The following is a 24,886-nucleotide window of genomic DNA, read 5'->3' as shown; positions in this document are numbered from 1 at the left end:
GAAAACATAGATTATTTTATCTCTTATATGTTTATTTTAAATTAACTGATTTTTGGTACATGTTTAGATGATGCAAAAAAAAATAGTCATTTATTATAATAAAATTTTACTTTAAGTTAGGTAGGTAGCATATAATAACCTAGAATTTGTAAAGTTATTACATTTGGACACCAAATAAACCATGTTATATGAATAACTAATTATAATTTTTAACATAAGTGTTATTGATTAATTTCGGAGTATGAATTATACACTGACTTCTAATAGTAACAATTCACTATATTTTATTACTGAATGACTTTAAAATTTGTTACAATTTTATTTTATTTATTTAATAGTTACTTTTTGTATATTTTAAATGTATATTCTCTATGTGGTTCCTTTTTCTTAAGTTAACTTTATATGTTTACTGTTTTCCCTAAATTTTTCTTTTGTTGTAATTGTAATTTTTTTCTATTTAGAGTCATTGTAAAATATTATAACATATTATAATTCCCACAACAAAGATACATCAAAATTATTAAAAAAAGAGGAAGGTGAATGCATGTTCCTGATCACATTATTGCATGATTTAAGTATATCCGATTGAAGTCATTGAATCTGCTAATGGATTATTTTCAGCAGAAAGGAAGGCTACCACAGGAAGAAGCGAAAGACTTCACTTGCCCCTTGCTGATATGAGCCTCGTTGATCGTTTTCATCGTTATAAGGTCACCTTCTCAATTATCCAAGGAAGATTTTTGAAGCTAAATGCACTAAAGTTTAGTCTAGTTCCATTGTACGTAACATTTAGGTTTGATAAATTCTATGACAGACCCTTTATTTCACTTGAAATAAACTCTTACATCTAAGCAAGTCCTTTATATGCTACCAGTCAGGTTGAGCAGCAAGTTTTGTATGATTACAAAAATCAAGTAATCTCAAGTGCTTTTTTTCCTGCAATCCTCTAAGCAGGATTGTACTTGAGCATTTTCTGCATTTTATTCAAACATGTAAATGCCATCAGATGAAAGAGGAGAAAAGATTTAACAAAAGAGTACTATTTAACCAAAGATGCAACCAAAATCACAGCCCTATGATAGATACACTCAAAACACCATTTGAGACTACTATTAACCAAAGATGCAACCAAAAGACCAAATGTCAACGGCAGTTGAATAATGGGTCGAACCAAGAAGAACTCCAGGAGCTCTTTACCAAAGAGTAACGATCTCATGCTTATACAGTGAAAGTACGACCAAGACCAAGATCAGCGAGATCTTAAGAAGCTCTTTATCTTATCTTTCACCACAAGATTCTGCGGTTGGTTTCAGATCACAGCCCAAAGCATCTGTAATGGCCCCAAACTTTAAAGAGATGTACATATGTAGTATATCAAAGAGATATAGCCTTTCGATTGTAGAAAAAATATTTTTATTAAGATCTATCTTAAAAATTTTATGGCTACTGAAATCTCACACTGTGCGCAACTTCTTTACAGAGTTTCCGGATAAGCGGCTTAGGGTTAAGCACATTTTTCCTCTGACGCACACTATTAAGAGGGCTGAGATTCATACTAAAGGCCAAGTTGTGAGATGTTGTTTCACTAAGAACCGTAATCGAAGCATTCTTAGCCATCTCATGTAACATGGATGTTTCATCATCAACATAGCTAGCCGTGATGAGATGCTTCTTCAGCTGAGTGAATCACAAAGTGGAATCAGAGGTACTTAGAATCAGAGAACTACATAAAGAATGTGTTATTCAAAGGGAATCAAAGTCTAGTGTTTTGAGAATAGTACCGTACCTCAATGATTGTCTTTGATACATCATCATGAAAACTTAGAGATGATAATCTTAGGACAACATCAACCTGCACGCAACACTGAGAAAATAAGATTTGAGAGATGGGAATAGTAAAGTTTGAAGTTAGGGAGAGACATCAAATTTGATTACTTAAGACACTGATGCTCGAATCTTAACATCAAATTTAAACTTCTAAAAAGAGCAAAATATGAGTAATCTGCTACTCCGCTCTTAAGAATCTTTTAGGAGATGACTCTCGAGTCCTAACTCTTAAGACAGAGAGATATGGAGCGAGTAGTTGGTGTAGTATAAGGTTTTGACACACCGAATGGTCCATGTATGACAGTGCGCCCACCAGGTACTTGACCTTTGAAGAGAACAATACCAAGCTTCACTTTTTGTGGCGACGAAGGTGCCCATAGTAGCTCGTTCCCGTACCATATTGAACTGTTGTCATCACCTTAATGAGCACAAACCAAAAATATTAAACCAAAACTATGCATAAATGATCATATTTAACATCATAATCATAGTGAAAGATTTATACTTTCAGGGAAAAGAGCATTATCTCCGTCTTTTTCATGTGCAACCGCCTTGTAAGAGCCACAACTATCATTACCAAGCAACATAACTTCCTTCTCTTCTTCACAAACTACCTTTCTAACTGATTCTCTTGAAGGTTTACTTTTTGATATTTCAAAATTCTCGCAGCTAATATTGTTCGCGGCCTCCGCCTCTCCAAGAGTGCTTTTTTTAGTCTGCTGGACTCCCGTTGCGTTACTCTTCCTTTGTTCAGTAACACGGCCACGTCTAAGCTCCGCATATCTCAAACTCTATGCAATCGAGACATGACAGCAAGAGTCCAGTCATTATAGTCCTCCGCAAACGATGGTCTGAGATAGAACCAGAGATCGATTGTCTGATGAGAGTTTCGATTGGGGAGGTTAGGGTTCGCCAGTTTTGTTGCGGTGAAGAGTAAAAGTTATTGATGATGGAGAGAAAGAAGTTTTTCAAAAATTTCTAGTGTTTTAGGGTTTGTGAAATGAAGTTTATGCGAAGAAAGTTTACCTTTTTATTGATCAAGTTCCACCGCTTTGATGAGAGTTAAGATGCAATGAATGATTTATCGTGGATGGAGTGGGGCTAAGGAGTTAAGAGTCGTCAATGGCATCGCATCAATGCATTCCGTAACGGTTGCATCCAGAATCTATACCGTCGGTTGCTCTGATTACAGAAAGAAGAAGAAGACGAACATATGAATCTGTAAGCGGTCATTATTGGAGAAAGAGAGCTCGACAATTGGGCTAGGTTTTCTATTATTTTTTGGTAGCCCAATAAACCACGAAGTAGCGAAGCCCGCACAAATTGCATTCTAACTTAAATGAACCGCAGCGTTTTATTAAAGTGGACACGTGTCGTGTCACACCCTCAAGACTCGACTTTGTGACCTAGAATCCTGTGTCACAATCCTGAAAATCATGTTTAAAGATTGCAGAAGATGTTGCTCAAGGCTTGTATTAATCCAATTTTATTAGTACTTTTGGATTGAACTGTATTCCATAGTTGTGGCTATGTTCATACACACTGGTGACTGGACACATGTATTTGATTTTCTGGCTCCTTGATTTGTATATATAAGCTACTCATTTCTTCTAGAACTGAGAGGGAAACAAGTTTCAGTATTCGTTTGAAAAAGTACAGAGAATGTTAAACAACGAAGCACCAATGGTCTAGTGGTGGAATAGTACCCTGCCACGGTACAGACCCGGGGCTGGTGCATTTGAGCTGTGAAGAAATATGGTTTAACCGAAGGTCAACCTTCGGTCTTATCTGATTTCAAGATGACATTTCCACCATCCTGAGCTCTTTCTTTTTTTTTTTTTTCCCTTCGATTTTCACTTAAAAATGTGAAACGGCTTGAATAAAAATAAAAGAACGTAGCAACTAACCATTGTTTCCAAAGGGGAAAACGAATTTTTATTAAGAATCTCCATGTTCCTTGATGAACAAACAAACAAACAATGGGAGTAGCAAATCGATGAAACTCCCATTACCAAGGTCTTTTGTCAATAAGCAGAGCTACTCTCACTACCAGAGAGCGAAGGTCCTTCAGATTTAACCAAGCTTGAGCTATTATTGCTACTTATCTCTAGCCCTTGCAATCTCCCGTTCTGCAGAAACTCGGATACGCTCTGAGAATTTGACATTTGATTGAATCCTCGCATCTGCTGCATATCTTGGCCGTTGTTGATTGAGCCATGATGATACGGTGGAATCCCATGAACGTGGAAGGAGAATACTGAACCTGCTGCATCCCCATATCGAAAGAATCTGATTTTCCAGATATCTCTCCAGTTTCCATCTTCATCCTCTCCACTTTTTTCCTCAATGCTTCGTTTAAAGCTAACAAAAACCAAAAGCAAGAGACTAAAGATCACAGACACCAAAATGAATACAATTTTTTTGAATTGAATGTTAAATTAATTCAACAAAAAAAAAAGAAAACCTTTTGTTTACATTTTACAAATGCATCATATGAAAGAATGAAAAATAGAGACTTTTGCTATTACCATTACGAAGGTGAGCTTGTTGCTCCATTGCTTGTAATCTCATTTTCAGCTCTGTGTTCTCGTTAGCTAGTCCATTTGTATCTCTCTGATCAATCAAAACAAACATTGAATTAAAAAACTCCTAAACTCACCGTTCAAAACAGAGCAAAGACCGTTACTTTATACTCTGTTGAATTGAAACAGAGCAAACCTGGAAGAGAGTGAGCTGAGCAGAGAGAGTGGTGGCTTCAGTTTGAAGAGATTGAACTCTACGCTCAAGCTCTTGAATGTATCTTGCTTTCCTCTCCTTCGAACGCGCTGCAGATTGTCTCCGGCGTCGGACTCCGTGGCTACTTCTCCTCCGCGACTCTCAGCCGTCTCGACCAGCTCCGAGTTCTGAGTCTCGAGAACAACTCCCTCTTTGGCCCGGTTCCTGATCTCTCCCCCCTCGTTAACCTGAAGTCTCTCTTCCTCAGCCGGAACGAGTTCAACGGAGCGTTCCCTCCTTCGATTCTCTCCCTTCACCGGTTAATGATTCTCTCTCTCTCCCACAACAACTTCACCGGTCAGATTCCGTCTGGGATAACCGCTCTCGACCGGTTAACTTCATTAAATCTCGAGTTTAACCGCTTTAACGGCACGCTCCCGTCGCTTAACCAGTCGTTCCTGACTTCCTTCAACGTCTCCTTTAACAACTTAACGGGAGTCATCCCCGCTACACCGACTCTGTCTCGATTCGAAGCGTCGTCGTTTCGGTCCAACCCGGGGCTATGCGGGGAGGTCATCAACCGCGCTTGCGCTTCTTCACGCTCGCCCTTCTTCGGGTCGAGTAACAAAACGACGTCGTCTTCTTCTTCCTCGCAGGCTCCGTTGGGGCAAAGCGCGCAGGCGCAGAACGGAGGAGCGGTGGTTATCTCTCCGGTTGTTTCAAAGAAGAAAGGTAAAGAGAATGGGTTGGTTCTAGGCTTCACCGTCGGTCTCGCGTCGCTTATCGTCCTCGATCTCTGCCTCGTAGTCTTCTCTCTCTCTTGATAAAGAAACAGAACGATAACGAGATTTACGAACCGAGTCAAAAAGGAGACGCGTCATCCTCCTCTCAACAGCACCAGAATCAAGCTCTAAGCACAAGAGCCGTTCCAGTTTTGAATCCGAACTCAAACTCAAGCTCCGTGGAGAAGCTTCAGTTTCGAGCCGCAAAGCCGAGTCCCAAACAGCGGGAATCTGAACTTCTGCGGCGGCGGCGGCGGCGGGGAAGGAGGGGAGTCGAGTCAAGGGATGTACACTCTGGAGCAGCTGATGCGAGCTTCGGCGGAGCTTTTGGGGAGAGGATCGGTAGGGATTACGTACAAGGCGGTGTTTGATAACCAGCTCATCGTGACGGTGAAGAGACTAGACGCGGTTAAAACGGCGGTGACGAGCGAAGAGGCGTTCGAGAATCACATGGAGATTGTTGGTGGACTCAGGCACCAGAATCTTGTTCCGATTAGGGCTTACTTTCAGTCAAACGGAGAGAGACTCATCATCTACGATTACCAACCCAATGGCAGCCTCTTCAATCTCATTCACGGTACGTTCATCTTCTTCAAAACTGGTGTCTTTAGGGTTTTAGTTTTAAACTCAGCGAGTCACCACCGAGTTGAGGATTTATTTGCTTTAATTTAATTAAAATCATTAGTTTAGGGTCTTAATCATGATGACGTGGCATATCGTAAGTTGTTTTGACTATAATTAACTATACTTTATTTTAAAACTTAAACCCTAAAGCACTGCAGGAGTCTTTTCTGTGTGGCGGGTTTTGTGCACAGTTTATAGTAGTGAGAACTTGATGAAGCACAGCGACAATCGCGGGTCTTAGGCCATCTGCATCGGGCGTGCCTTGGCCCGTCCCTTCTTCTTTATTGGGTCGAAAATAATTCAAAATGAAATTAAAATGGGTGGGACGGACCGTAAGTAAGGTACAATCGGGCTCCTCCCGAAGGAGACGTGGCATCACATTATTGGGCGATGGAAACGAAGAAGGGACGGTGGTTTCGGCTCATTCGCATTCGGGAAATTGAAATCGAAAATCGAAAAAGGAGAGCTCGATGGCGACGAACTGAAGCATCGAATTGAAGATCGATCTTTTCCAAACGAAAGCGACGACCTGATCTCCTCACTCCACCTGCGTCTTCTCTCTTCCACTGGAGTCTCCATCGGCGTGTCTTTGCAAATCGAAAGGTCGCAGCTTCCAATCGAGAGGTCGCAGCTTCGAAATCTCAATCCACTTCCGTTTGATTCCGATCCTGTACGCAAGCTTCTTTCCTCTCCAAATCCTCGGCGAATCGTCCCAATCTTGGCAAGGTACGGTCTTCAACTCCTAGATGAAATGGATAGATTCTAGGGTTTGGAATAGAATAAAGTTTATTGATTTACATGGTTTGGAATAGAATAAAGTTTAATGTTTAACGAAATAGTTTGTGTCTCTTGTGGTACTCAGATTAGATCCTGCTCGTTTTGTTTTGTGATGTAGTTCAGTTATCTTTCTGCTATCGTCTGAATCTTGCTTTGTAATTCTTTTTGCCTTGCCATAGTTATGTTTCTGCTATCATCTATCTGCCTTGCCTGAGTTTGTAATTCTTTGAGTCTTAGTTTTGTGAATCTTAGCTTCTTTGCTATTGTTAAAGACACTTGCGTGTATTTGAAAGACACAAGTTGTTCGTAATAGACTAGGATTATTATTGATGATGTTGTTAGGAATTACTGCTTAGTTACAAATAGTCTAGTTTGTTTGAAACCAAATCTCATTATATTAATGATGTAGTTAGGATTAGACACTTCTTGTTCGGAGTTAGCCATTTATTAGCGTTTGTACTTTGTAGTCTTCACTTCCTCCTATAAAATAAATTTTCTCTTCTCACTTCTTTCATCTCACTCGCTTTTTTCTAATATATCTCTTCTCTTTTCTCTAATATATCTCTTCTCTTTCTCGAATATATCTCTTCTCTTTTCTTACTGCTATGGATCCAAATAATATTCATAGTCAGAGCTCTAGTTTATTAGGACTGCTTCACAGTCAACAAGGGAGCGTTTACCATGAAAACTTTCCTCATGAAAGTTTTCATGGTGGTATTAACTTTGGTGATTCTCAACCTATCCCGTCATTCAGTTCACAACCATCTCAAGTACCACCAGTGGCCCGTGGTGTTAGACGCAAATGGGACCCGGCTGATGACGAGGTGTTGATCAGTGCGTGGCTCAACACTTCTAAAGATTCCATTGTAGCAAATGAGCAGAAGTCGGGGACCTTCTGGGATAAGGTTGCTCATCTTTATTCCTCAAGTCCTCATGGATTAGAGGATGGTGAGAGAGAACCCGGGCAATGCAAGAAAAGGTGGCATAGAATAAACGATGACGTTAACAAGTTTTGTGCCGCATACTCCGCAGCAGAGAGACAGCTTAGAAGTGGTGAGAGTGACACTGATCTTCGAAAGAAGGCGCATGAGATCTTCTTTGCTGATCAAGCTAAGAAGTTTACTCTTGAACATGCGTGGTGTACATTGAGATTTGAACAGAAGTGGCTTTCCCTTAACGCACCTAAAGCTGGTGGCGGTGAGAAGAGGAAGAATGTTGAGACAACGACCCAACCTTCAACCACCGACGGTGTCGTTGATGTTGAGCGGAGGCCAGAAGGAATCAAGGCTGCTAAGGCTAGAAGAAATGGTGGTAAAGGAAAGTCTGTGTCTGACTATGCGAGCGTGTTTGGGAAATGAAGAAGGAGGACTGGGAAATGAAGAAGGAGGACTTGGAGAGGAAGGAGAGACTATCGAAGTTAGCTATACTTGACACTCTCCTTACCAAGACTGAACCATTGAGTGAGGCGGAAGAAGCTGTGAAGAATAAGCTCTTAGCGGAGTGTTTCTAACCAATTAAAGCTTCTAAACATTAGCGGCTTAGCCTTTAAACCTTTTTATTCTCTATGTATGATTAATGTATGGATCCTTTGCTTTGTGCTCAATGTTTCATTCCTCTCTATGTTGTTCGGTGTTAAGTTCCTCTATCTGCTTTTTATGATTAATATTAATGTAGTTTGCTCAGCTTAAACCCACGTATCTATTCTCTATGTATGATTGATATTAATGTAGTTTAAAACAGAGACAATTTAATATTAATGTACTACTTGCTAATTTTTTGCAGGTATACTAGAAAATGGGGCGCTACAGCTATAGCCAACCATCACAGTCGGAGGATATGTTTGGAAACAATTCAGACAGTGAATACTCCGAGACGGAGGATCTAATATGACGTGATCAAGCTGAGCTAGGCTTAGAACGTCGTTCATCCGTCATATACCCTCCACAACCGGAGGTGGAGTTCGGGTTCCCGCAGGTTTGCTACTGTGGTTCTCCGCCACAGCTTGTACCGTCTAGAAGTATTAATGGTCAAGGTAAGACAACAGCAATTTCACAATGTAGCTAGTCATCAGTTATGTCCGAAATGATAAGTTATCTTCCGTGTGTGATACAGGTCGCTTAGTATACACTTGCGCGAATAAAGACGACGGAGAGTGCCATGTTTGGAAATGGTGGGACGTGGCGGTGATGGAGGAGATGAGAGCCAGAGATAGACATGTCCTCCAGCTGGAGGAAAAGGTAGATAACATGTGCCTTTTGAGTGACTATGAAAATGAGCAGAGGCTGCTACGTGTAGAGAAGATTATGTGTGATAATGCTAAGGAGAAATCCGTTTGTAGTGATGGGTTTGAGTATGTTGTGGGTGCTATGGTCGTTGTACTAATTTTAATAGGCTTGGGGATTATGTATGTGTAATGGTTTAGGCAGGGATGGTCGTAGTGTGGGTTTAGGCAGGGGATGGTGTTGTTTTTTCTTAGCCCCTCAGATGTAATGGGTGACTATTACATGTATGTTTGCTATCTAACTAAATTTCACATGTATTTTTCTATCTACCTAAAAATCATACCTAAAAATCACATGCATACTTCCTAACTACCAAGATCTATAAATAAGAGACTTCTTTTGATTAGAAAAAATGCAAAGCATTCTCTTCTCTTTAATTTCCATAGCATTTTCTCTCCTGCAAAAATTTATCAATGGCTTCTTCCTCTCATTTTCATTACTACCAAGATGATCACCAACCTGATAATGAAGATATATTCGAAGACTTATTTGAAGACATTGACAAATTTCTAGGAGAAAATGAGCGTGTACCACGTAATTTTATCGACAGACATCGGGAGGAAGGTCAAGATTTGCTATGGAATGATTATTTTAGCGATACTCCAACCTACCCGCACAATGTCTTCCGGCGACGGTTTCGAATGAACCGGACATTATTCATGCGTATTGTGCATCGTCTCTCCACAGAAGTACGGTATTTTCAAGAAAGAGTAGATGCAACCGGGCGGTCTAGTCTTACTGCACTCCAAAAATGTACCGCAACAATTCGTCAATTGGCTTATGGTGTTGGAGCTGATGCAGTGGACGAATATGTCCAAATGGGTGAAACAACTGCTCGAGGATGTTTGCACAATTTTGTCGCCGGAATAATCCGCTTGTTTGGCGATGAATACCTAAGACGTCCCACATCGGAAGATCTGCAGAGACTACTATACTTTGGTGAGCAACGTGGGTTCCCAAGGATGATTGGAAGCATCGACTGTATGCATTTGGAGTGGAAGAATTGCCCCACTGCTTGGAAAGGAATGTATTCACGAGGAACCGGAAAACCAACGATTGTCTTAGAGGCGGTGGCATCATATGACCTCTGGATATGGCACTCCTTTTTTGGAGCTCCAGGTACTATGAACGATCTTAATATTTTCGATCGATCACCTGTTTTTGATAGACGTTATTAACGGAATAGCACCACAAGTTAACTTCTATGTTAACAATCATCTGTACAATTTGGCTTATTATCTCACGGATGGTAATTATCCGAAATAGGCTACTTTTATTCAATCTATCCGACTACCACAAACTCAGAAGCATTATGTATTTGCTCAAACCCAAGAAGGTGTGCGAAAAGATGTCGAGCGTGCCTTCGGAGTCCTACAAGCTAGGTTTGCCATTGTTAGAAATCCATCTAACATATGGGATAAACGAAAAATAGGTAATATTATGAGAGCTTGTGTCATACTTCATAATATGATTGTCAAGGATGAACGATCGTCAAGAACTCAGTACAACATTGCTGAATTTCGAGAAAGAGAAGAGGCGGATACCTTTACCATCAATAATCCGTCACCTCTCGGCACTCCACTTGAACGTCGGACGAACCTTCGGAATCTAAAAACCCATCAACGTTTAAAAAATGATTTGATTGAAAATATATGGAATAAATTTGGGCATCTTCCAAATAACATATAGTTTATAAGTTTCTATTTGTATTGGAATAAATGTTTGTTTGTATTTTTAAATTATGATTTTGTATTTTTTAATTTTTTTTTTGTAATTTTCTTAATATTTTAATTTTAATGTTAAACTTCTATCATATAAGTTTTATTTAAAACTTTTTTACATATGTTATCACTTATTCAAATAAAAAAATTAATTAAATAATAAACTAAGGGACAATCAAAGTCCCACTAATAATTCACTTAGTCCCTTCGCTTAGGTCCTTTAAGATAAAAGTTTAATTAAAAGTGCTAAGGGACTTTGAAACACAATCCCACCATTGTGGTTGCCCTTACTTTTTGTAATAATATTATATTTTTATAAAAAGGTTTTGTTCGTTTGCTCTTTTTTTTCTTTTTTTTCTGAAGTCTCCGTTGAAATTACTTAGCATTAGTGGAAGAAGACAGAACCCTGGTAGAACTCTGTGCTGTTTTTTCACGTGAAATCTCATCTTTTTGCCATCACTCTGTCTCTACACCTTGCGTTAGTGCTTATATGCCGGACACATATTAAACATATTTTATTATTTTTACATGCACTTGTGTGATGAACCTTACGAATTACACTAAGAATGTTTGTTTCTGTTGTTGCTTCTTGCTCCTGTATTGGACCCAACACCAAATGTGACTAACTAATTCCAATATTTCACAGGTTCAAGATCCTCAAGAGCAAAGCCATTACATTGGACATCATGTTTAAAGATTGCAGAAGATGTTGCTCAAGGCTTGTATTACATTCACCAAACATCGTCAGCATTAGTCCATGGAAACCTTAAATCAACTAACAATCCTCCTCGGACATGAAAATCAGTAGTATGGCATGGCACAACAATTACAAAGTATCGAGCTTCATGTGTAAGGAAGAGAGAGTTTGGATCTGCAGAAATATGAGAAATATGAAAATTAAAAAAGTTCAGTAGAAGAAAGAGGATGAGTTATAATCCAAAAATTATTAAATATCTTTGACATGCGATAAAAAGATTTCGTTTAAAATTTGTTGTGAAACTAAAATCTTGGTAAATTTATAAAAATCTTCAAAAGATTACTCATGTTTTTGAAGCATAATAGCGTTAGGGGTAGCAGACTCAAAACACATTTACCAAACAGTGTAACATAGTAGTTTTGAGTATATAGCTAAATACATTAAAAAGTTTTGGTAGAGAGTGCAAATAGTCTAAAAATTATTGCATACCGAATCAAATCTGCAACGATCCGAACCGAACCAAACCAAACCAAATGGTACTCGAATGACCAACTCTAATCAAATGTAAAAAGGTTTATTGATAAAATGTATATTGTTTATAATATTTAAATATAATATATTTTTAAAAATTATTCCGTGGAGGACGTGGATTATCATCTAGTTTTTTAGTAAATTTAAATAGATATATATACAGAAATAAATAAATCAATTGTGTAAAGCTCGTGTGTTCGCAGCGTTTGCATCAACTTGGTGCTAGAAAGTTAAGCTTGGATAAGTTGCCAAACACCCCTAATCCCTGTGGTTTATTCTTTTTATTACAAACATATTGTTATTCACCTCTTTAGTTAGGAAGTCCCTTTAGTTAAGTAGAACATATTGATCCTGAACTTTAATATGATGAGAAACTATATGTTCAACATGAGCTTTGTAACGATCAAACCAAAGAGGGATGAATATAGTGTAACAATCACTTGCAAAATATAATATTTTCCCCATTAAGGGAATCACGTACTACATAAGGTGGATCAGCAACGATCACACTCGATAGGTTTACTGGCTGGATAAACCAAGTTATTGAACTGGATGTATCATCAACGGAAACAGAAAATCATAGTAACAGATGTAGCATCTTGTTACAAAATCAAACTGGATCTTTGAGTTTAAAAGATCTCTCTTCCAGAATCTGAGCAACAGAAAAAAAAAACATCATTTGGTAAGTAGCAATGACTGAACACAATATGTCAATGAGGAAAATATGTAGTATCAGTATGTCACTACAAAAATTAGCATGATGTAGCTCCTTAAATATCATATCATTAAGGGTCCGATTGGTAATGGCTGTACCTTTAAAATTTTTGCCGTAGAAAAAAATCTGTAGATTTTTTGTTGTGGTTTTAAATTTTATTGCTGTAGAATTTTATGGAAAGCACTAAAAAAATGATTTGGATATTTGGCTCTGCAGAGCACTTGTACAGCTGTAGGATATTTCAAGAACTGTGGTTTCAAAAAAAAATTTAAAGCTTGATTGCTCTGAATTTGGTGATATAGAAATAAATATGGCTGTAGATATCACCTACAGCAACTACCGATCAAACCCTGAGTCTATTTAGAAAATATTATACGACAGGTTCGATTTAACTATTTGGTAAGGAGACTTACTTCCACTGCATTGGTCCCGTAGTCCACAAGATCAATCTTTGTCAAGACACCAAATGTTCTCTCCCCTGTAAAAAGGTCACAAAGAGTATAAGAAACATAAGGTGACATCATAAAGAGTCGGGTATCTTTGGTGGCAAATGAATGGCTTTAAAAATGGTTACCAGATGGATCAACTTCACGGGAAATTTTAATTGCATCTGAGGAAGCAAGATCTTTTTTCACAGGTGAAATTGCCAAAATGATGTCGTTAGGCTATAAAGAATAGTTAAAGCATTACCCAACAACCCCAACTTAAAAATGGCAATAAGCTGCTGTCAATTCAATCTTAAATGGTTTCTTACCTTTTCAATGTAGGACCGGACCACGTTTTCAATTCCCTTCACTATACTTTCAGATTGTCCATCTGCATCAACATGAACATCAACCAAAATAAGTTTGTCGTGTCATTGCTAAACTATCAATGGTAAAGAATAAAGTATAGATTGTTCTATGCTGCATCGCTAGACAAAATAAACTCATTCCTCTGTTGTTCCAGTAAAAGTGACTTACCAACAGAAACTTTTGTAAGCTCTGGAAGATCAATCAGTCTCAAGTTGACAACTGCACACATAACAAAGAGTATTGAAATTGAAAGTTAGAAAAATGATCCTCATTCCAAGATAAAAATTAGAAAGTGGTATCCAGAAAAATGATCCTCATTCCAAGATAAAAATTAGAAAGTGGTATCCTAACCATCGGGAGAATATATGCTAAGGTGAATGGGAACACTAGAAATGGCCTTGCTGCGTCCGGTCTCCCTGTCAATCTCATCTTGAATCTCCTTCCTCACGGCAGCTATAGAGGTCATTAAGGTAAGCAAGAATAGGAGAAGGTGAAGCTCAAAGTATAAATGAGACCATTGCACCCACCAAAATCGGTGAACCTTTTCCTTGGGAGGTGAAGAAACTCAGCATACTCCCGAGTTCCATCATCAATCGTTTGCAACTTTAAGACAAGGGGCCTTCTAGTAACTATACCTACAAACAGTTTCTCCCAAATTCATTTTTCATTACACACAAGGGAACAAGCGATTTCAAATTTAAAACGAGGCAAAAAGTGTGGTTACCAGATCCACGTGGTAAAGAGTCCTTTCCTACTATGCTTTCCAGGACTGAAGACTTCCCTAACCTCTGTCAACGCAGCACAAAAGATAGTAAATACAATTTCTAAAACCATACTAGTGCAATCATATGAAAACCCCTTCTCTACACAACAACAGTAGCTACAGGACTAAAACCTCAATGATTTAAGACACATTAGTAACATCATTATCGAAGTCAAACACAAGTTATTGAACCCGATGTAACATTATAACGGAAACAGAAAACGGAAGTAACATCTTGTTACAAAATCAAACTCGATCTTTGAGTTTAAAAGATCTCCCTTCCATAATCTGAGCACTAACAACAAAAAAGCGCCATCATTTGGTAAGTAGCGGTGACTGACCCCAATAACGTCAATGGGGAAACATATGTAGTATGCTCTTTAAACATCACATCATTAAGTCTATTTAGAAAACACTATACGACAGGTTTTTATTTAATTATTTGGTAAAGCGACTTACGTCCACTGCATCGGTCCCCTTGTCCATAAGATCAATATTTTTCAAGACACCAAACGTTATCTCCCCTGTAAAGATTACAAAGAGTAAGAAACATAAGGTGACAGCATAAAGCCTAGGATATCTGTGGTGACAAATGAATGGTTTTCAAAATGGTTACCAGATGGATCAACTTCACGGGAAATTATAATCGCATCTGAGGCAGCACGATCTTGGTTTGCAGGGGAAATTGCCAAAATGATGCGGTTAGGCTATAAAGAAGGTTAGGTAGGGAGCATAGTTAAAGCATTACCAAACAACCCCAACTTAAAACTGGCGATAAGCTGCTGTCAATTCAATCTTAAATGGTTTCTTATTACCTTTTCAGTGTAGGACCGGACCACGTTTTCAATGCCCTTCACTATACTTTCAGATTGTCCCTCTGCATCAACATCAACATATCGACCAAAAGAAGTTTGTCGTGTCATTGCTAAACTATCAATGGTAAAGACCAAAGCATAGATTGTTCTATGCTGCATCGCTAGACAAAATAAACTCCATCCTCTGTTGTTCCAGTAAATGTGACTTACTAACAGCAACTTTTGTAAGCTCTGGAAGATCAATCAGTGTCAAGTTGTCAGCTGCATACATAACAAAGAGTATTGAAAGTAAAAAGAAATGATCCCCATTCCAAGATAAAAATTAGAAAGTGGTATCCCAACCATCGGGAGAGTATATGCTACGGTGAATGGGAACACTAGAAATGGCCTTGCTGCGTCCAGTCTCCCTGTCAGTCTCATCTTGAATCTCCTTCCTCACAGCAGCTACAGAGGTCATTAAGGTAAGCAAAAAAATATGGGAATATAGGAGAAGGTGAATCGATTTCAAATATAAAAACTAGGCAAGAAGTGTGATTACCAGATCCACGGGGTAAAAAGTCCTTTCCTACGATGCTCTCCAGGGCTGAAGACTTCCCTGAGCTCTGTCAACGCAGAAGCAAAGGTAGTAAATAAATTTTCTAAACTATACCAGTGCAATCATATCTAAGACAGCTTAGTGAATAATGGAGTCAAACCCAAATAACTGGTGAAGCTGATTTTTTCCTTTTGGCTGATTTTTTCTTTTCAGCTGTGTTTTGATCTGGAGAAAGTTGATCTTCCATATCATCTTCGACCAAAAACTGACAGTTTTTTGCTCGGTTTTCATCTGAACTTATCTCCATCTCAACTGAGTAAAAATCACTCAACAGATATTGAGGTCTAATGTGACAGATATCACCCAGCTTAGCTCCTTGTTTCCTAAGAGCTCCAGCTAATATCAGCAATACTTCAATAGACACGTAGATGTATCCTCTATTACAACACTTTTTCCCATAGCTCGTCTTGCATTTGACAACCATTTCTCCCTTTTTAACTTCACAACAGATCATAACCACTTCATGATCACCCATGTATTCAGAACCCTTGATAGAGGGCGGAAGCCGTATAAGTCGAAGATCTAGGGTTTGATCTCGACTTCGGTAACTTGTTAACGAAGGTAACTTCGATAACAATGAAAGGGATGCGAATACTCTTCGCAGTGCTTGTTAAAGCTCTTAGTGGGCGCGAATACTCTTCGCAGTGCTTGTTTAAAGCTCTTAAAGAAACTTAATATCTTATAAAATCAATCGTGTCGTCATACAAGCTAGCGATGCCTATTTATATATGAATCACATATTCCTTTTTGAACAAGAAAAAAGGATATATGTATGATCTAAAAATAAAAGAAAGCCAATAAAAGAAAAAGGAAAATACGAATACTAATCAGAAAAGGAAGAGGACGTCGGTTTATGCTGCATCAGGTCCCTCCGGTTGAGAAGGATTCGTCCACGAATCAAGGAGGATCATTGTCGCCTTTGAAAGGTGAGAGGTGCTTAATGTTGAAGACGTCCGACGTACGAAGGTGAGAAGGTAACTTAACGCGATAGACATTTGGGTTGATACGCTCCACAATCTCGACCGGACCCAACTTCTTAGATTTCAATTTGTTGTAGTCTCGAAGAGGAAGCCGTTCTTTTGTAAGATAAACCCAAACAAGGTCACCCGGTTCAAAAATCAGTTCCCGCCTTTTAGTGTCAGCTGCAGCTTTATACTTCGAAGTCGTTGTTTCTAAACGAGACTGAGTGACTTTGTGGATACCCTGAAGGTCGGTGATAAAATCAACAGCCTCTCCATGATGGCGAGTCAAATCGGGCGTGGTGGAGAGGTCTAAAGGCCCACGAGGAACCAAGCCAAAGACCACATGAAACGGAGAGAAACCCGTACTGCGGTTGGCAGCATGATTATGGGCAAATTCAGCCTGACAAAGCTTAGTGTCCCATGTCTTTATGTTATCACCCACAAGGCAACGTAGTAAATTCCCAAGGGAACGGTTAACAACCTCTGTTTGACCATCGGTTTGTGGATGATAAGCGGAACTCATGTCAAGAGAAGTACCTAATAATTTCCACAAGGACCTCCAAAAATGGCTGAGAAACCGTGTGTCTCGATCAGAAACGATAGAGGTGGGAAGACCATGCAATCTATATATTTCTCGAAAGAACAAGCTTGCAACACTCACAGCATCAGTTGTCTTCTTACAAGCGATAAAGTGAACCATCTTTGAAAAGCGGTCAACCACGACAAATATAGAATCATGGCCCCTCTGCGTCCGCGGAAGTCCTAAAACGAAATCCATGCTAACATCGGACCAAGGTTGAGTCGGAATGGGAAGGGGCAGATACAACCCTGCGTTGGAAGCTTTACCCTTAGCGACCTGACATATACGGCAACGTTCAACGAACCTCTCGACGTCGCGCCGTAAGGTAGGCCAAAAATACGACTCCACAACCAGCTGTAGCGTCCTATCTCTGCCCACATGTCCCTCATTATGGAGCTCGCTAATAATCTTCAGGCGGAGGCTGCAATCTGGAACGCAAAGGCGTAAGCCCTTAAAAAGATATCCATCCTGGACAGTATAGTCGCTACGCATCTCCTGTTCTGCCTCGCCAAGAATGCGAGAAAAGAAAGGATCCGTAGGATACATATCGGCAAAGGAAGCAAAACCCAACACGGTGGAATGCATGGTAGTCAACAAACTATGGCGACGGCTAAGTGCATCAGCCACACGATTGCTCTTCCCGGATTGATGCTTAATAACAAAAGTAAATTGTTGTAAATAAGAAATCCAAGCAGCATGACGGGAAGAGACTTTAGCTTGACTGTCCAAGTGTCGTAATGCATCATGGTCAGTATAAAGAATAAATTCTCGATGAACTAGGTAGTGACGCCAATGCTTGATAGCCTGTACGATAGCATAGAATTCAACATCGTATGTACTATATCGCCCCCGTGCTCCTGCAAGTTTCTCGCTAAAGAAGGCCACAGGACGTTTTTGTTGACTTAAAACGCCACCAATGCCTAGTTTAGATGCGTCACAGTGCAATTCGAAAGGCAAAGAGAAGTCCGGGAGGACGAGAATTGGAGCCGTAGTGAGCTTCTCCTTGATCAAGTGGAAAGCCTGTGATGCGTCCTCTGTCCATTCGAACTTGCCTTCTCTCATACAGCTTGTAATTGGTGCCATTATTGTGCTGAAGTGGTCCACAAATCTCCGATAGAATGATGCGAGGCCATGGAAGCTTCTAACATCAGAAACTGTCTTGGGTATTGGCCACGAACGAACCGCCTCGACCTTAGAGTGATCAACGGCAAGACCCTGATCAGAAACCACGTATCCGAGAAAAAGGACCTTGGAGACACCGAACTCACACTTCTTCTTGGCGGCAAACAACTTCTCTGATCGTAACACACACAAAACTTTGCGGAGATGTTCTGTATGGTCGGTCAATGATGAGCTGAAGATAAGTATATCATCGAAATATACTACGACGAAACGTCCAATGAATGGTCGTAATGCTTGGTTCATGATACGCATAAAAGTACTTGGTGCATTAGAGAGACCGAAAGGCATTACTAACCATTCAAAAAGACCTTCTCTCGTTTTGAAAGCTGTTTTCCACTCATCTCCAGGGCGTATACGGATTTGATGATAGCCACTCTTTAAGTCAATCTTGGAGAAAAATTTGGCCGAACCAATTTGATCCAAAAGATCATCCAAGCGCGGAATAGGAAATCGATACCGAACGGTAATTTTATTGATTGCTCGGCTATCGACGCACATGCGCCACGAACCATCTTTTTTTTGGTATCAAAAGAGCTGGGACTGCACATGGACTTAGACTTTCTTTGATGTGGCCTTTGCGGAGAAGATCTTCGACCTGCCGACGAAGCTCCTCGTGTTCTAGCGGACTCATACGGTAATGTGGTCGATTTGGCAACGTTGCACCTGGAGCCAAATCAATTTGATGTTGGATATCTCGAAGTGGCGGAAGGCCTTCTTGGAGTTCATCAGGAAAGACATCAGCGAACTCTGTTAGAACGTTGCTTAGGGCCGGCGGGAGAGGTGCATTAAGGTGACGTTGTTCGCTGGTTGGAAGGAGAGCCAAAGCGAAACCCTCCGAGCGGAGTTCAGTCACGAACTTTGTATACGAACAGAGTAATATAGTAGGTGACGAAGATTGTTGTGTTGGTGGGGAAGGTGTCACCGTTGGTGGTGCCGGTGGAGACGTGAGAGGCGGTGGTGTCGCGGCTGTTTCCTTGGATGGAAGGAGGATGATATTCTGAGCGTTCCAGAGAAAGCTGTAGGTATTTTTAGCTCCATCGTGAATAATCTTTCGATCAAACTCCCAAGGACGTCCAAGAAGAAGATGACAAAAATCGATCGGAGCGATGTCAAAATACATACGGTCTTTGTAGTGTAATCCAACGGAAAACGGTACGATTTCACGTTCTGTGATACGAATGGTCGCCGTGTCGTTGAGCCAACCAAGATTGTAAGGTGACGGATGCTTCTCTCGTGTAATGCCGAGTTTAGTGATGGCTTCTTCGGAGACAACATTGCGACAGCTGCCCGAATCGATGACAAAACTGCAGATGCGGTCTTTGATTGTACAACTGGAACGAAAAATATTGGTTCGTAACCATTGATCATCTGGCCGCTGAGGTGTGAAGCATGCCCGACGTAGAACAAGTAACCTACCGTGATCTCCTGTAGTGGGGTGCGTTGTATCGTCATCGCCTAGGCCATCCTCGTCCTGTGAGTCGTACACTTCTTGCTCGTCAATTGTCTCATCGAGCAGTAGCCCTCTGCGTGTGGCGTGTGGACAGGCCGTTTGTCGATGTCCCAGTTCCCCACAAGAGTAACAACGTAATGCATTAGGACGCGTTGAACGGCGTAATTGTTGTTCTTCTGGTGTAACGGGTTTAGTTGACGAAGCCGCCGCGTCGCTAGTTTCTTTTGTGGCCGTTGACGGCGTGTTGTTGCCCGCTGAGTCTTGAGTGCGTGTTCGTGAAGTGGACTGATTCCAGTTAGATGTTCGCGACTGTTGCTCGAAAGATGCTGCGCGACGATGTGCCTCTCCGACCGTGGAAGGGTCAAATTGTGCCATTGCTGTCTGAAGTTGCGAGCGTAACCCTCCAATAAAGCGGGAGACAAGCTGTACTTGGCTGTCATTGATCTCGTTACGGGTTAACAGTAAAGCAAACTCCTCTGCATATTCGTCCACAGTACGATTACCTTGACGAAGATTTTGCAATCTTGTGTACTTGGTACGTTCATAGTTATGTGGTAAAAAGGTTTGACGAAGATGTTTAGTTAACTTCTCCCATGATTGGATCGGAGCTTTCCCGGTGCGAGACCGCGTGGTTTTGAGTTGTTTCCACCAAGTTGCTGCATGTCCGCGAAAACGCATTGCCACAAGTGAAACTCGTCGCGTGGCTGGAACCTGTTTAAATTCGAGGATTTCCTCGACTGAAATCAACCAGTCAACGAGATCATCTCCTTTAAGGCCACCATGGAATTCGGGGATGTCCACTTTAAAGCCTTGTTCCCAACGATTATTCACGACGTTTCGCTGTAGATCGTCATAATAAACGCGGCGATGCTCGTCATCTTCGTCTTCATCTAGGTCATGAGCTCGTGCGTGACCGACCAGTTGTGGGCGAGGGATTTGGTGCTGGTGTTGATGATGTCGTTGGTTGGGAGGTAGATTTTGTTGCTGTTGTCGTTGTAGGGGTGGGAATGGTGGGAGCTGTTGCTGATGGTGAGGGTTTTGTTGCTGTAATTGAGCTGGTGGTAGTGGAGCATGGGCGATGGGTTGGACTTGATGGTCAAAACGCGCCGTCAATGCTGTGGTTAAAGCGTCGAGGCGGGTTGCTAACGTTCCCACTGTGTCGCTAAGTTGTTGGATGGATGTTTGTGTCACTTGTGTGGATGCTTGTGTTGCTGACTGCATCTCAAGCAGTAAGGTTTTAAGCTCAATGAATTCCGGTGTGGCTCCGTCCGGGTTTTGGTCCTGAATGTCACCACCAGCGCCTCCTGTTTTCCTAGTCATTAAAACAAGAAGTTCTTTTTCCCGAAACGTACTGAATCTGATACCAACTGATAGAGGGCGGAAGCCGTATAAGTCGAAGATCTAGGGTTTGATCTCGACTTCGGTAACTTGTTAACGAAGGTAACTTCGATAACAATGAAAGGGATGTGAATACTCTTCGCAGTGCTTGTTAAAGCTCTTAGTGGGCGCGAATACTCTTCGCAGTGCTTGTTTAAAGCTCTTAAAGAAACTTAATATCTTATAAAATCAATCGTGTCGTCATACAAGCTAGCGATGCCTATTTATATATGAATCACATATTCCTTTTTGAACAAGAAAAAAGGATATATGTATGATCTAAAAATAAAAGAAAGCCAACAAAAGAAAAAGGAAAATACTAATACTAATCAGAAAAGGAAGAGGACGTCGGTTTATGCTGCATCAACCCTCCTTCATTGGCCCACGGTAAATTCCTTCATCAGTGCAGCCAGTGAACATAGCTAGTGTGGCACCAACAGGATGTGTTTTAAGACGCATCAGAGCTGCCTCTAGAGTAGGAAACCTAAGAACTTCACTTATGTAATACCTCTTTTCATCTGCACCAACTCCCCTTGCCAACATACAGTTGAATTCCTTACTCGCTTCCTTTGGTATCCCATACTTCTTTATGTACAGTAGTGCCGAGTGCATATTACTGCCATAGCAGCGGTGTTCTTCCTCTTCAATTACATGGGATTCAAGTTGGCTTGGATCTACATTCTCGCACAGGTACATGGGGCACAGAGGGAAGTATTCCTTTTCCAGGCCATGTAGAACAAGAGAAGCACTTACCAAGTCGCTTGATGAATATGCCCAACAAAGAAGATGGTCTAATTGATTTCGAACTTCACCAGCCGCGACAAGTACTCTTTTTCTACGTGACCTTGATGTTAGATACTGCTTAAGATGAACAGACTTCTTTTTCCAGTAGATGTACATGCTGTTTAGACAGCGAAAGAGCATTAACCGACTTGTTGATGGTAGAGCTTCCATCACCATTTTTAACCTAGTTTCATCGAGAAGGTCGCTTGCTATTGCATTCGTCAAGAAAGGATACTCAAAACCGGCGGGAAGCTTTTCTAGAAGGGGAGCAATGTCTGGACAATCCATCATAATACCAGCAGCATCGCCTCCCTCGTATAAGGCCTTATCAATATCCTCGTCAGGTGCTTCGTAGTCCTCGTAGTCTTCGTAGTGTTCGTAGTCTTCATCGTCTGTGTCTTTAGCAGCATCATTCTTATTCAACCAAGATTCCTCATCCTACAAAATCACGTTTCAGTTTCTCTAAAATCTCAAACAAACAATAGACAACATCAAAGGTTTTAGAAAAACAAAATTTAGAGACTTGCCACATAGGTGTCATCACTGGAGGAATCTTCACATACGGGTACTGGTAGTGGTGGCATACATACACGCCTACCCTCTTTCACCTTGGTCAGAACCATGTCAGTGATCTCCTCAGGAGAGAAGACCTTGGTCTCGCAATTCATGATGTATGGCTTGCCATCTTTGCTCAAAATCTGGTAAGGCAGAAGCTGAGCAACACCAAAGCTGTTTTCTGATGCAGCAGTATCAAAAGGCAACTCAGGAAACAGATAGAGCAACCGTACACCATAAGTGGCGATCAATGTGCGTCTACTATATACCTTCTTGAACCTGAGAAGTCAAGTGCTGGAGATTCTCTGTAAGTTGATCAGCCAGAGTCTGGGTTGGAGAAAATTTGGACTCCATCCTTCTCGAAAGCTTTTCGTCCTCCTTTTGCATCAGCCTGAGCTTAGCATTCTCATTGGAAGCATTCTGCAGTTTTTCCTCTAAAGCAAGTATATAATCCACTGATTTTTTCAGCTTAGAGTAGTTCTGCATCTGGAAACAGATGATCAAATACAAACAAGTTAACAATAACTCTAAAACAAGCAAAGACTGCACAAAACTAAACAGAGATCCGATAGAACTGCAAGAAGAAACACAATCCTAGCAACACATCATACAGACCTCTTAACCACATGGATAAAACTTGAGCTTGTATAGATCTGACTCAGAAGAAGCATAATCCTAGGCTAGATACAACACCATACACACCGCTTAAGCACATGGATCAAATTTAAGCTAGTATAGATCCGACTCAAAGAAGCACAATCCTAAGCTAGCAACAACACTAAACACACCTCTTAAGCTCATGGATCAAACTTGAGTTTATATAAACGCGGAAAGCAAGAAGAGAACGTGATAAGGAATCGGAATACTAAGCAGAGATCCGGATCGAAGAAGCACAATCCTAGGCTATCAACAACACCATACATACCTCTTAAGCACATGGATCAAACTTAAGTTCGTAGGGATGAAAACGGGAAAAGCAATCGAAGTACCGCCAATTCGAGATCGGATTTCATAGACGCCTGTTCCTTCTCCAATGTCTCTGGAAAACAGAAGCGCAGATCATCAGAACAGTGCGATTTCAGAAACTATCCGAACTGAATCCTCAAATCAATCGAAACGAAAGCAAACCTGCAGTGAACTTCAGATTTGAGAAATTGCCCTAAGAGACGGAATCCTGAGATTGACGCGAGCAGAAGGAGGGATCCTTCAAATCTGATCCAGCCATCGATCGAATCTGATCCAAGCTCTTCGTCGCTGGAATCCCTATCGTCTGCATTTCTAGAGCTCGCAACAAAATTAGCAACCGTCTCCTTTTTTTCCCGCGCTCTCTCTTGTATTTCTTCCTCGTGTGACAAATGAGACCTTTTTTTGTACTGTTGCTATCAATTTTTTATTTTATTTTATATTTTTCAAAGAGATATACACGTTTCCTCGATTGGTCTAGAAATAACCAAGTCCAACCAAATACCATAGGGCTTGATTGGTATATCACTACCATTGGCGTTATGATCCTTATTATTCAATCAGTAAATACTACGAAATCATCTAAATATTTAGGAAATACAAATACTCTCTAAATACTTTTTATCCAATACTTTCATTTTTCTTTTGAGCAACCGATGCTTTCATATTAAGTTTTTAGTAGAGCATTTGCATTTAAAATATATAAAAACATATTTAATTATAATAATGTATGTTGTTTATTAATATCACCAAATTATATGAACCCAATATAAATTTTACTTAAAAAACATATTTTAAACATATTATTTAATTTTAGAAATAAGAATTTTACTTAATAAATTTTTATTTAAAAACAAAATTTTAATTTTTTTTTAAAGAATAAATTCTTATTTCTAAAATTAAATTTTAATTCTAAAGTATAAATTTTTATTTTAAAAATCATGTTTTTTCAAAAATTAAATTTTTATTTTAAGAAAATCAAATTTTAACTTTTAAAATTAAATATAAATAAATAAATATATATATATATATATTTAAATAATATTTTAAAAAAAAATATTTTATGTTTAAAAATAAAATTGTTTATTTTGAAAAGAATAATATTTTACATTCAAAATACAAATTAAATATATGTAATTTAATATGATTTATTATTGGGGAGAATTGCCAAGTGTGACTCAAAACTTGGAGTCAAACTCAAAACAATACCCCAACTTGGGTCAAAGGCAAAAGTAACCTAAAAGGCTATTGAAATTACAACTATCTCCTTGTGACCAAACAAAAAAACAGAATTTTTTTTACGTTTCTACCCCTCGCAAGTCGTCTGTTTAGACGACTTGAAAATAAGTCGTCCAGACGACTTAACTGAAAGTCGTCTGGACAGTTAGTCTTAAAC

General features: G+C 39.9%; 2 protein-coding genes, 1 long non-coding RNA gene and 1 pseudogene across 9 annotated transcripts; 1 reads left to right on the top strand and 3 right to left on the bottom strand.

Moving 5' to 3' along the window:
• Positions 1 to 735: 735 nt before the first annotated feature.
• LOC106402565 (alpha-aminoadipic semialdehyde synthase) lies at positions 736 to 3,067 on the bottom strand. 6 transcript variants are annotated; one of them, XM_048761004.1, is made up of 6 exons: positions 2,854 to 3,067; positions 2,333 to 2,704; positions 2,054 to 2,245; positions 1,787 to 1,852; positions 1,459 to 1,677; positions 736 to 973 (listed from the first exon to the last, which is right to left on the bottom strand). In XM_048761004.1, exons 3-6 carry the CDS (start codon positions 2,120 to 2,122, stop codon positions 947 to 949), a joined length of 381 nt encoding a protein of 126 aa, XP_048616961.1. In that variant the 5' UTR covers positions 2,123 to 2,245; positions 2,333 to 2,704; positions 2,854 to 3,067; the 3' UTR covers positions 736 to 946. The 6 variants fall into 6 exon arrangements, 5 of the variants coding, with proteins under 5 accessions (XP_048616961.1, XP_022560970.1, XP_048616963.1 ...); XM_022705249.2 differs by having other exon boundaries at positions 2,111 to 2,245; XM_048761006.1 differs by having other exon boundaries at positions 2,333 to 2,678; positions 2,854 to 3,048.
• Positions 3,068 to 4,328: 1,261 nt separating this feature from the next.
• LOC111207264 lies at positions 4,329 to 11,551 on the top strand (annotated as a pseudogene).
• A 1,874-nt stretch (positions 11,552 to 13,425) lies between these two features.
• On the bottom strand, positions 13,426 to 15,094 carry LOC111207149. Its single transcript, XR_002659399.2, has 6 exons — positions 14,845 to 15,094; positions 14,688 to 14,752; positions 13,993 to 14,253; positions 13,817 to 13,918; positions 13,634 to 13,684; positions 13,426 to 13,487 (listed from the first exon to the last, which is right to left on the bottom strand). It is a non-coding gene; the product is annotated as an uncharacterized LOC111207149 (long non-coding RNA).
• Positions 15,095 to 21,082: 5,988 nt separating this feature from the next.
• Positions 21,083 to 24,338, bottom strand: LOC125588976. Of its 2 annotated transcripts, XR_007325162.1 has the most exons (3): positions 23,656 to 24,338; positions 22,797 to 23,566; positions 21,083 to 22,708 (listed from the first exon to the last, which is right to left on the bottom strand). XR_007325162.1 is itself a non-coding variant. In XM_048761003.1 (2 exons), the coding sequence occupies exon 2, from the start codon at positions 22,261 to 22,263 to the stop codon at positions 21,553 to 21,555; it is 711 nt and encodes a 236-aa protein (XP_048616960.1). In that variant the 5' UTR covers positions 22,264 to 22,708; positions 22,797 to 23,625; the 3' UTR covers positions 21,094 to 21,552. The 2 variants fall into 2 exon arrangements, 1 of the variants encoding a protein (XP_048616960.1); XM_048761003.1 differs by lacking the exon at positions 23,656 to 24,338 and having other exon boundaries at positions 21,094 to 22,708; positions 22,797 to 23,625.
• Between the last annotated feature and the right edge of the window lie 548 nt (positions 24,339 to 24,886).

This window comes from Brassica napus, chromosome C6, assembly GCF_020379485.1.
Source record: "Brassica napus cultivar Da-Ae chromosome C6, Da-Ae, whole genome shotgun sequence".
Classification (NCBI taxonomy): domain Eukaryota; kingdom Viridiplantae; phylum Streptophyta; class Magnoliopsida; order Brassicales; family Brassicaceae; genus Brassica; species Brassica napus.
Note: the sequence above shows the minus strand (reverse complement) of the source record. Positions and strands in the feature narration are given on the sequence as shown.